This window comes from Malaya genurostris, chromosome 3, assembly GCF_030247185.1.
Source record: "Malaya genurostris strain Urasoe2022 chromosome 3, Malgen_1.1, whole genome shotgun sequence".
Lineage (NCBI taxonomy): Eukaryota > Metazoa > Arthropoda > Insecta > Diptera > Culicidae > Malaya > Malaya genurostris.
In genome coordinates, this window is record NC_080572.1 from 4,786,098 (window position 1) to 4,797,970 (window position 11,873).

At 34.7% G+C, this 11,873-nt stretch overlaps 2 protein-coding genes across 5 annotated transcripts; one reads left to right on the forward strand and one right to left on the reverse strand.

Moving 5' to 3' along the window:
- Positions 1-1,833: 1,833 nt before the first annotated feature.
- On the forward strand, positions 1,834-4,427 carry LOC131437485 (peptide methionine sulfoxide reductase-like). Of its 4 annotated transcripts, none has more exons than XM_058606864.1 (5): positions 1,834-2,028; positions 3,111-3,157; positions 3,216-3,373; positions 3,427-3,687; positions 3,743-4,427. In XM_058606864.1, exons 2-5 carry the CDS (start codon positions 3,143-3,145, stop codon positions 3,948-3,950), a joined length of 642 nt encoding a protein of 213 aa, XP_058462847.1. In that variant the 5' UTR covers positions 1,834-2,028; positions 3,111-3,142; the 3' UTR covers positions 3,951-4,427. The 4 variants fall into 4 exon arrangements, with proteins under 4 accessions (XP_058462847.1, XP_058462850.1, XP_058462848.1 ...); XM_058606867.1 differs by having other exon boundaries at positions 1,836-2,057; positions 3,111-3,148; XM_058606865.1 differs by having other exon boundaries at positions 1,836-2,028; positions 3,111-3,148.
- Positions 4,428-4,815: 388 nt separating this feature from the next.
- LOC131437486 (gonadal protein gdl) lies at positions 4,816-5,905 on the reverse strand. Its single transcript, XM_058606868.1, has 3 exons — positions 5,553-5,905; positions 5,340-5,500; positions 4,816-5,281 (listed from the first exon to the last, which is right to left on the reverse strand). The coding sequence occupies exons 1-3, from the start codon at positions 5,747-5,749 to the stop codon at positions 5,004-5,006; spliced, it is 636 nt and encodes a 211-aa protein (XP_058462851.1). The 5' UTR covers positions 5,750-5,905; the 3' UTR covers positions 4,816-5,003.
- Between the last annotated feature and the right edge of the window lie 5,968 nt (positions 5,906-11,873).

The following is an 11,873-nucleotide window of genomic DNA, read 5'->3' on the forward strand; positions in this document are numbered from 1 at the left end:
TTCCAAAAAATTTTAACAATAGTCCTTGTTTCATTGTACAGAATCGGAAAAAGGGGCGGCAGTTTCGTTTCAAATATCTATATATGTAAGTTTGAAGGCAAGAAAATATAACCTTTAGAAATACAGTAAATTCAAAACTTTTTTTCAGATTTATAAATTGTCATAGTTTTGTCGTGAATACGACTTTCTTTACTATGAGACGCATTTTCAAAATTTACCCTGTACAAAAATGGTTAGAGCTTAATCGTGAATATCTCTTTTTGTACTTAACCCAACAATATTTTGAACATTATCGGGAATTCATGATGAAATTTTCAGTAGTAACCACAAAAAACTCCAAGTTCTAAATTGTTTGATTTAAAAATTTTTTATCGATTGATGTTTTGTTTTCCAAGCTGTCAATTTTGAATCAGCATACTAGCAGCATAGCAGTAACACTAACACGAATTGAGCAATAAAACATGCCAGATATGTGGGATAAAACATCACATTAGAGCCATGGCACACTCCTCAAACGGAAAATGAAAAGCTACAAAGAGGTGTCATTACTATAGCTGAGCAATGACATGTTCCCCGCATTGTAATAATAGCTAATAGGGTAGCTAATATTGCACTAGGAAAATGGACATACACATACACTTTGCAATCTCGACGAATTGATTTGAATGGTATACGACACATGCTAATAAAAGGGAGTTTTGTTTTGGGATTTGTTGTCTAACGGAAAGCATTCGAAAAACAACAAGTTTGCTTACCTAGTTTATTATAAGAAAATCAACAGGTATATTAGTAAAATCAATAAAAAAAACAATTGCAGTAGGACAATTCCATGATATGGGAGCTCTCAATCTAGAGAATAAAATCGTACATCTTCAAAATAGCAATATTTGAAAACGATAAAAAATTTGAAAACTTTCCAAAGCTGCGTAAAAATTGTAATAATTATATTGCTAATTGTATAAATATCGTAATGTCCAAGAGACAAACGTCCCGGGTTGGCGGTTCAACGCATAGGACGCTGGTCTTACAAGCCAGTTTTCGTATGTTCGAGCCCCGACCTGGAAGGATTCTTAGTGTCAGTAGGATCCATAGTACTAGCCATGTAATGATTCTGTACACTTAAGAATCGGCTGCGAAGTCTGTTGAAACAGAAAGGCCAAATTCCACCAAAGGAATGTAATGCCAAGCCTTCGCTTTGCTTTTAAGAGACAAACGTGGTTATACACGAATTCGAGATCGCCAGAAATAAACAAAAAACTTGGTGCATGTAATATTGCATGTGGGACATATGACAATTCTATCGATTAAGAAAAAAACTGCTTTGGCTAATAATGTGATTATACTTTGTACACTCACACTCTATACAGTTCTAAATAGCACAAGAGTTATTGCTTTCTTTTAAAGGAATTCATATCGGTATTTGAGCAATGATTTTTAATTCTATATTATTTATCAGTGAGACCCTTTAAACATATATTTAAATTACTTACATCAATTTTGTCTTACATTTAACATTTATTGGCCTAAAAACTGAACTTTTCATCATGAGTGGGCATAAATTTTGCACAAAGAATGTTTTTTGTTAAATTCGCTGATAAGCCGACCTTCTTAGTCTGAGTAAATTTGTGCACGCGTTCGTTCACGCCGTAATTCTGTATACGAGCATTTTCTTATCAGAATTCGATTGTTGGTTCCCGTTAGCGCGACTGTATTGGTGTGGAAGGAGTGTTGAATCTGTATTCAACAATTGCTAAATCATGCTGTCGTTTCGTGTTACGTGACATTGAAACGAACATGGTCGGAAGATTCCGTTCCTCAAACTACTGCACTGCACTATTTTGCATATCTGGAATGACGACAACCTCTCCTAGTAACTATTTGTGTTCGTTTACTTAAGGAAGTTCAAGAATTGTGTGCTGCCACGCGACGCTTTGCACTGTATGAGATAGAAAAAGTGACGAAGATGTGCTGACGAACGACTTACTTCGAACGAGATGAGGAATCTCATTCATGATGCTACTTTAAGCGGTATTTCTGGACTTATTCTCGAGTTAAATGTGAAAACAATATTTTTTTCTTACTCCATATTTTGTGTAGATTCCATAGATGATAGAAACATAGTAGGCTATCTAAGAATATCATTAGATCTATAATTTCGAGTTATTTTTAATACCAATTAATAGTTCGGTTTAAGATTAGTCATCAAATGTAGTTTCATGCAAAAATGTAGCTTCCTAACATCAAAACTTAATGTTTAAAGTTAGTTTTAAATGATTTAATAATGCCGGCTTTCACACACTTAACGACATAGCTGCACTATCGTTTGCTGTTTGTTTTGTCTCGATTGCCGTTTCCTCCAAATTCATCGCCTCGTGTTGGTCGTTGTTCTTGTTGTAGCGTGAGAAAAACGTGACAGGTATATCGAATGTTCAAACGCACGTGTTTCAAATCCTATGTTACTTATTCTATGTTTTTATTTCGTTTGGAGGATTGATCTTGGATGTGCAAAGCACAATTTTGATAAAATTTTAAACTACGCCAAAACTGATCAAAATGGAAAGCTGCTTCTTTATCAAATACAATGGCATTATTTCAAAAGAAATTTGACAATTTTGAAGGCTTCAAAGATGAGTTCAAAGTTAAAATTGAATGAATTGAAAGGAACCTGTCGGATTGTTTTGATTTGGTCTCTCTTCTTGTGATTTAGTTAATCGTCAGCTGTATACTTTCCAATACATAAGCGCATATTCTTGAATGGGTACCACTGTGTTAGTGCTAGATTCGAAGTTGTATTTCTGCCTACTAACACTTTTCATCATTAGCACAATTTGTATTTTTAAACTGCTATTGAAAAGGAGGAGTTTTAGGATAATGTTTGATGTTCACATAAGTAATAGTAACGATAATTTGGAATGTGCTTTGAATACATTTGTTTTAGAAAATTTCAATCGATGGCCTTTACTAACTCTTCCTTTCACTAATACATCATGTGAAGTTAAATTACCAACACTAATTGAATTTCAGGCAAGAGTAGTGAATGTCGAAATCGACAACTTAGCTTGCTTTCCATTCAAGTTCTAGATAACTTTATTCAATTTGGATATTTGTAGGTAGTTGGAATTCTTCAAAGTGAGTTTGTGAAATGACGGTATGTTTGGTAAATGTTGGACTACTTGGCTAGCTATCATATAGAAAAAATATTCATTTTACGACAGAGATATCCACTGCATCATGTCGATACTCCCTGCGAAAAGGCAACGTTTGGTATGGGCTGTTATTGGGCTCCCGACTCACTGTTCGGGGCCACCAAAGGAGTAATAAGAACGTGTGTAGGGTATGCTGGTGGGACAACTGAAGATCCAAATAATCAAATGTACTAAGACATTATTTCACATAGGCTTTGAATAATAAAATTCATTTTTATAGCGGAGATTACACGGAGGTTATCGAAATTCACTATGATCCAACGAAGATAAATTATTCAGATTTGTTGGATATATTCTGGAATAACCACGAGTACAGATTATCGGTCAAATTGAAGCGAGAGTATATGTCGATGATAATGTATCACAATGAGGAGCAGTGTCAGATTGCGAAAACCAGCAAGGACAATCAGCAAGCTAAGGAGAAAAACGCATTGATTGCAACGGAAATTATCCCTGCTAGTACGTTTTATCCAGCCAAAAGGTAATGATGGATTCAATATTTGAAACCTGACCTAATTGCACAGTTGCTGATTTAGTTCCAACCAAAAGTACCGCCTACAAGGGCATGTCGACATGACCCAAGGTTTAGGATTGACTCCGGATTTGTTGATGACCTCGCATGTTGCTGCACGCCTCAACGGTTATTTAGCTGGGTGCGGAGATTTGGAACAGTTCGAAACTGAAACCGAGTATTTGGGACTTTCTGAAGAACAAATTCAGTATGTCAAGAACTATCTTTCATGATTAAACGTTAACGTATCATTTGAAATTGATAGTGTTTATTATCAATACTGTTAATGATAAAACATTTTGCGACTAGGGCAACATTTTGATAAATTGCACGATTACGATTCTATCACCCGGATTCTGTATTTGATTCGAATCGGATTACTTCGAACGAATATGCAATTTTGCATTATGTAATTCGATCGAGTGATACTTTTGTATGGAAAATTCGAACTCTATCGAGATACACAATGAAAAATTTCGTATTGGATCGAAATAGTCCGATTATAACAAAATACAGAAACGGGGTGTATATCAATGAAGATTATAATTGACGAATAATAATAATTTGCTCATAACCCAGATATTATCCATCATTGAATTATGAAAACATGTTTGATTACCATAAGAAAAAAAAAGAAGAAACGTTCTTTTTGATTAGGATTTAAAAAAATGGGATTAAATAAAGAAAATCAAGAAATCCTGAAAACTAAACGCAATTATTTCAATCTGATTAATGAGGAGTTTTTAGATGACCCTCCTCCTTCGATGGGTTTTTATGCTGCAGTGTAGGAAAATTTCTCATGTATTAGAGTGGGTTAAACATGTGTTCTCCAAATAGTATTGGTGTAGTATTTTTAAGAGGGGATATACAGAAAACTTGACTGCAAGTCGCAAGCTAGTATAGCTTTCAAGTCACTTTGTTGTATTCGATTTTTTTCGAGAAAAGTATTTTTTGTTATTTCAATCGCCTTCGTAGTAGTTTGTATTTCAGCCCTAGGCCCGCAGAGGAACAAACCTATCAATCCTAGCTCCAATTTCTAACCAGTTAACATTACTAACGCTATCAGGATATCTTCAATATTTAAACGACGATAATCTGTAGTTAATTCATTTTATCTTCAAAATTTATTAGAGGAGAATATTAACTACGCCGATTTCTCCTGAAATTATATTGTCGCATCGCTTTTGCTACTATAAGTAATCCGCTTTCTTATAAAAAATATCGTGCTATTTCTATTTGAAATGTCAGTCGTTAAACGCTGTCTCATCGACAGCTGACACCTGATGTTATTTGTTGGGCTCAAATTTCATCCGACTTAACCGTAGAATGAAGTCTAATAAATACATCTGAATTTTTATTTCTTTCGGGTTTTCTGTGACATAGAACCCTGGAACTCCGGCTTTCTCTAGAGTCGATTGCTGGTCTTTTACTTTCTGATCAAGATGCAGCACGAGTTTCATATCAGTTTCCTTCATGTTTTTGGTGTGTTTAATTTTCATCAGTGCAATAATATGTTCTAGTTCTTCGGGGTCCTGAATTTTAGATTCCCATTGCTTTACTTCCACTGGAATAGATTCAAAGATTAAAACTAGATGTTTGCAATGATACTGTGATAATCTTACGTTGATGATCATTTTCTACTTTCTCTCTAACCTGCATCAAATGCTTTTCCGTCACATGTTGGATTTCCATCAGTCCTTTCACAATCTCGAATATTGTATCGTTCAGTAAGGAATTTGCCAATCCAGCCAGCAATTCATAGGACACTCTTATTTGGTATTGTCTGCAGTTAAATAATGAAACAAGCTTTTGTTTGTAAAAAGTATAATACTCACTCTGGTAAAGTTGAGTGCATTTTCTTCAGATGTTCTAATAGAAAGTATAGTTTTCTTTGAAGGAATTCTTGACTTTGAAACGACTCATCAGAATTACCAGCGTCGATACTTTCTTGACTTTCCGCTTGCGACAGTACTTCTTCACCATCGGGCATTTCTGGAGCATCCGAGTCTGTTTCTGGTTTTTCACTATTCATTTTCGAAAATGGAATGAGAACAGTGGCAAGATATATTGTTACACCATGTATTTAGTCATCACCAGCATAATAAAGGTAATAATCAGGTTGAAAACAAAAACGGGAAAATAGTAAACAAATTACACCGATGAAATTGACGTTTCAATCATCAGTGCTGACCAGAGATGCCAGGTCTGCAGATTTGTCTGTAAATCTGCAGATTTGGGGTATAGTGCTGCAGACATTTTTCGTTGTGCAGACTTTTACAGACTTTTAAAATTCTCGCAGACTTTTGCAGATTTTTGAAATTCTCACAGACTTTCGTCTATATTTACAGAATTTTGAAATTTCCGCGACCTTTTTTTTTTTTTTTTTTGCTCACCAAGTCAGTTTTGCGTGTCATACTTTATATAGAAATTGCTGCCAGCAAGACATACTTCTGACTGCAGATTTTTTTTCAGATTTACAGACCCTGTCTGCAGATATTTGAAATTTTCACCTGGCATCTCTGGTGCTGACAGTCTTGAGAGAGCAATGCAGCGTTGCCAGGTCATTTTTCCAAAAATCTGTATTCGGCGCAAAAATCTATGTGTACCATATCGGTATCAGAATCTCGTCAATATAAGTTCACGGAAATGTCACCAAAGCTCATTTTGGTGAGCAAACAAAACAAGGTCTCGTTGCAACCTTTTCTCCTGTCTATCCATGCCATCAACGAAAATCGGTATTTATCTGTACGATCCGTGAATTATCGGTATTTTGAGAGTACATATCTGTATTGCGATATAGAGGTCAAATATCTGTATAAATACCAATAAATCGGTATACCTGGCAACGTTGGAGCAGTGTCAGTCATGAGCTTCAGTTTAATGCACGATGTAAAATACCCTGGTGATCACGTTTTTCTATGTGTTAGTGCGGTTGTCATTTTATTTTGGAATAACAGAGAGACGTGAAGAAGAAAAAACATAAACAAATGACGTTCCGGGAGTTGCTTTTATGAAAATATTTAGAGTTGGTTCTGTTTGCAAAAATATTGACAGTGAAATGTGGTGTTTTGTTCCGGGATGTTTCAATCGTTTTCATCACCTGCATTTGAAATGCCACCCACAGCACAATCACTCCATTATCCATAATAACTGTAAAAGATACCACAGTGCTATCCGCCAAATCCTTCCTTCAACGAAATGAACAGAATCGGATGTGTGTACAATTTTCTATATTTCGACGTTACCTTGCAAGCCCTTGAAGAAAAAATGTCCAGATTTTCAATTAGTGCCAAATATTCGCCAGGCTGCGCGACAACTGGAGTAACTTAGAAGTGAAATCCCGATCTGAAATGGTCGTTTGTTTATGTTTACATGCTTGAATCCCGGCGCGCCATACTTATTTTCGTGAGAAAATTACCAACACAACCAAAACTGTCTTAACACGCCACCAGTGTATTTTACGTCGTGAGTTTAATGGATAATTCACGGATCATACAGATATTAGGTTTTTTATCGTGACGACACAAATGAACAAGTATTCATCCTTGACAGTTCAGCGGTACTGTTTACAAACAAGCTTAAACAAAAATTGAAGAGCACATCTAAAACAATCATCTTTACACTTTGCAACTAGTCACTCTTATTTAATGAATATAAAAAAGGAACCGTATTCAATCGTGAACAAATGTTTGAAAACTTTATTTAGGCGATACGGACCGTAAATGGTCTGTTCTAATCTGTCAATAAACAAACAAAAGAAATTTCTGTTTACAAACAGTACTGCTGGACTGTCAAAAAGTGTTCATCTGATTGAGGTTAGCAGTGACGGTAAAAAACCTAATTTATCGATTTAGATTTTTAGGTGCAATAGACTGAGGAAAGGTTGTCGTGGGACCTTTTTCTGTCACCCTAATGAGCCTTGGTGACATTTTCCTGGAGCTTATATAGAAGAGATTTCGATACCGATATGGTACAGATAATTTTTTGCGCCGAATACAGATTTTTGAAAAAATGACCTGGCAACGCTGATTCCGAGCTTTATTCATTTTGCTACAGTAGAGGCTTTAATCAAATTGATGCTTGAGTTTGGCGCTAATTATTCAGTCGAACGCATTAACGAAATTATTCTATTTTTTTACATTTAGTACACATTTTACTTATTCTTGAAATATTTTTGAATGGCTGATTCGATTTGGGCATGTATCCTCAATTAAATTAAATTTGGTTGAATATATTAGAAGAAAATTTTACGAGTTCGTAATATATAATTTTCATAATGTAAATTTCCAAGTAATCTTTTCCAATGCATATATAAAATGTTCAGATCTGTCAGTCGAAACATATACTAATTTAGCAACATTTTCTATTTTTTGGTCAGAAAAACGATAGCAGTAATAATATTACTATTACAACATTGTAATGTTGCTATATCCTGTTAGTAAGAAAACATGAATCTAGTCAATTATAATCATAACTTTCTTTTATTAAGTCAGGTAGATTCCCAACGGTTATTTTATTTCCCATGAGCCATTCTCCATTATTTTGACTGTTTTCTTTTGAATTTCATCGATCACGACTTGCAGTTGATTGATACTCTTTGTGTTCCTTCTTTCCACATTGTTATTCTTGTCTTGCTAAAGAAGGGGACGAAAATATACCTGCTAGACAATGCTTCAAGCCACTTTTCTAAGTCAGTCAGTTATCGATCAGTCAGTCATACGGCATGTATAACGTCTAATATTGTTGAATCATTTGACTACCGATGGAATAGGTGGATTTAACTTATTTGGATATATCTACCAACACATTTTGAAATATAACATGAGTGAAATTTTTGAATGGTTCAGTGCCATTTTAGTAGCGCTTGCAATAAAAATATCTTGGTCATTGAAGCAAACAATGGATTCGTTGGAGTTTAGTAATATCACTGCTAATAATACACGCTATTTCTCAGCGTACATGGAAAGTAATTATTCGGATCATACTAATGAAAACGAGAATAACACAAATCTAGAAAGAAACCAATCGGCATCAGTCGTTCATCCAGCTGTTCAGGATATTCAAGGGAAGCAATCGCCAGTAACATCTACACCAGTTCTCAAAAGTGGATCCAATGAACGAATTATCTCACCCAATATGTCGGATATTATGGAGCGTCCGTTGGAAACAAATTATACTGAACCTACACCCGAAGGAGTACGACAAGAACGAGAGCTCGTCAATCGTTTCTGTTTGATGCGTATACCAACCGAAATTGAAGGAGACATCATCAGGACCGCGTTTGCTCCGGGAAAAATTTCACCAGATACGAAAGTGAAATATAAAAATTTTCTTAAGTCGCCTCTCGTGAGTAAGAACAGAGTTGTGCACAGAAAACATTTGCGACTATGAAACGCGCTCATGAGGTTATGTGGCTACTTGTTAATATTACGTAAACGGAAAATTATACAGTTTAGTCTATAGATAGTGCAATTATTAGTAACTTTTGTAAATATACATACTTTCTTAACAAGGTGAAGTAGATGTTTTAATCAGTTTATCTATCACAAAAACCGAGTAAGTGGTAACTACGAATGGTGAAAAACTTTAAGTTCATTGTGTTTTGCAAATTAAATTAAAATATTTTTATTTGAATACATTTTCCTTATAGTCTGCTTCTCTCAACTGACAGAAAATTGATTGAATAATCTCGTAAACAAATTACTGTTAGAGTTATAGCAGAAATTTGTTTGGATTACTTTAAAAAATACATACCCTTTAGTTATAAGTTTGAAATTTATTCAATTGAACTCTAAGAATTCACTGAATAAATTGTTTTCACTACAAATACCACACAGATTCCCAACTTTGAAAACATGGATATCTGCACCCGAATCCGCGCTTTTTTTTTAGGAGAAACTGTGTTTTTATGTATAAAAGAACATCCAAATATGGTTTGGTAAACATTGCAATCTCAACGCATTATGCACGAAGCTTGGGGGCGTTTATTTTTCGAAAACTTTAGGAATCAAAAAAAGTAAATATCACTTTTCTTATTTTTCGTAGCTTTTTTCTTCATAGATGTTAAAATAGATGAATGCAATCTAATTTGAGAAAAAATATCAAATTAAATGATGAAAAACAGGATTTTTCAAACTAAATACTTTTACGGCCGAATAAAAATTCGTTCATCTCATGGGCAACATCATACTAATTTACATTCTCGCGTTACTTACTCGATAAAAATTTGATTAGCTTCGTTCATTCTGGTCAATGTCAGAATTCATTTTCATGTCCAGGCCCAGTACTAAGTTCTAAATACAAAACTAGCTTCTTGAATCAGTGTAGTATTCAGTTCCGGAATCCAGATTCAAAATTCTGTTCCAGGTCCGGTATCCAGGTTCGGTGTGAGTTTAATTTTGGAATTCATTACCGCCATTTTCGGTGCTTCCGGAACCGGATACCTGTCTTGACAAATTAAGATTGTAGACTAATATTGCCTTCAAATTGAAATAATTTTAAGCAAGGTTTCTTTATTTCGCAGCAAAATTTTAAATGAAGATAGGAAGTATTCAAAAATCTTCGACTAGTATTTTCGAAATCGGGAGTTCTAATAAAATTCCAAAATTTTCTTTATTACTGTACGATCAGTAAGTTTGTGTATAATCTGCGAGATCAATGTGAGTACCATTTAGAGGTAATTTATTTCGGTGTTTCTGGAACAGTAAATCGTATAGCCATAGTCGAAATAATCAAAGTGAATTTATAACAAATAAAAAAACAAGACCTTTAGAAAGCAACAACTTTTGAACATGATTATAAACATTTTTTACATCGTCGCTGTAAATGATAGTTATAAACATCCATTACTCTATATTTCTTGAACTAAAAGTTTGATTCGGATAAAACTAAACGGAAATATACGAATATAAGATCCATCGTGTGACTATGTGAAAATTGGCTTGAACATCTCTGAGAAATCGATGTCGGCATCGCTTTGAGGTTTTTGGTCAATGCGTAGTACATAGAGCAATCGTGCATCAAAAGAACACAATAAAGAAATGTAATTTCAGTTTTGTCGTGAATACGACTCACTTTACTATGTGGCGCTTTTTCAAAATTTACCCTGTACAGGAATGGGCAGAACTTAATCATGAATATCTCTTGTGGTATTTATGGCCGAGACATTATTTGTTCTATATACTATCTGAAATGTGTTTAGCAATATATGATGAAATTTTTAGTAGTAAGAAATATAAAAAATTAACTCGAAGTTGAAGTTTTCTAAAATATTTGGTATGAACGAGTATTAAGGGCAGACCCTGTCAGCTTGGAGCGAAATCAATCTTCAGTACAGTAACGCCATCGCACGGTATCACATTCAACATATCATGCCAACTGTATGGGTGTACAATGCTGCTATTTTGGCGCGCACGAATTTGACATTTCTCTCTCCTATTTCTATGTACTGGATTCGATGCGGACTCGTCTGGGGCGCCATGCTCGCAAAAAAGGATGTTGCCAATTATTTGTTCGGGAAATGTGAGAGCTGGATATCTTGTTAATATGGTGTCATTGATTCAGGTGAAATAAAAAGGTGCGCAAAATTCCAAAGAAATGAATGGAACGAACCATCGCACAAAGCGTATCATGCAAAATCGACACATAGAAATACGGAATATTTTTAGTGATTGATAGTTGTGGACGACACGTTTTGTTCGCTAGTAAAACAGACACTAACTATGGATGGATAAAAACCACGAGTATGTTCGATTGACTAATATGGGAGAAACACAACATTCGTCCATGTTGTGTAAGACATGCAAAATGCTCTTATCATTGATTTTCTTGCCCATAGCGAAATTGTTCATTCTTTGTTACAGATCAAAATCTTTGGCATGAGCTCTGTACTGTGCTTTGGGTTCATAGGCGAGAGATGTGTGATACTTGTCGTGATCGATTGATCACATATACATCTAGGTAATTCCTTAAAAAATTATTAAATGCTCAGATACATGATAGTTCTCATAGACCATACGAGTAGTAAAAATTTGGCTATTCATTACAATACACTACAACGTGATGAGTTGACGAAACCTATCAGTTATTATGAAATATGAATCTCATCAAATGCTTATTTTTAAAATTCTTATGAGTTACGAGTTTACAAATTAAAA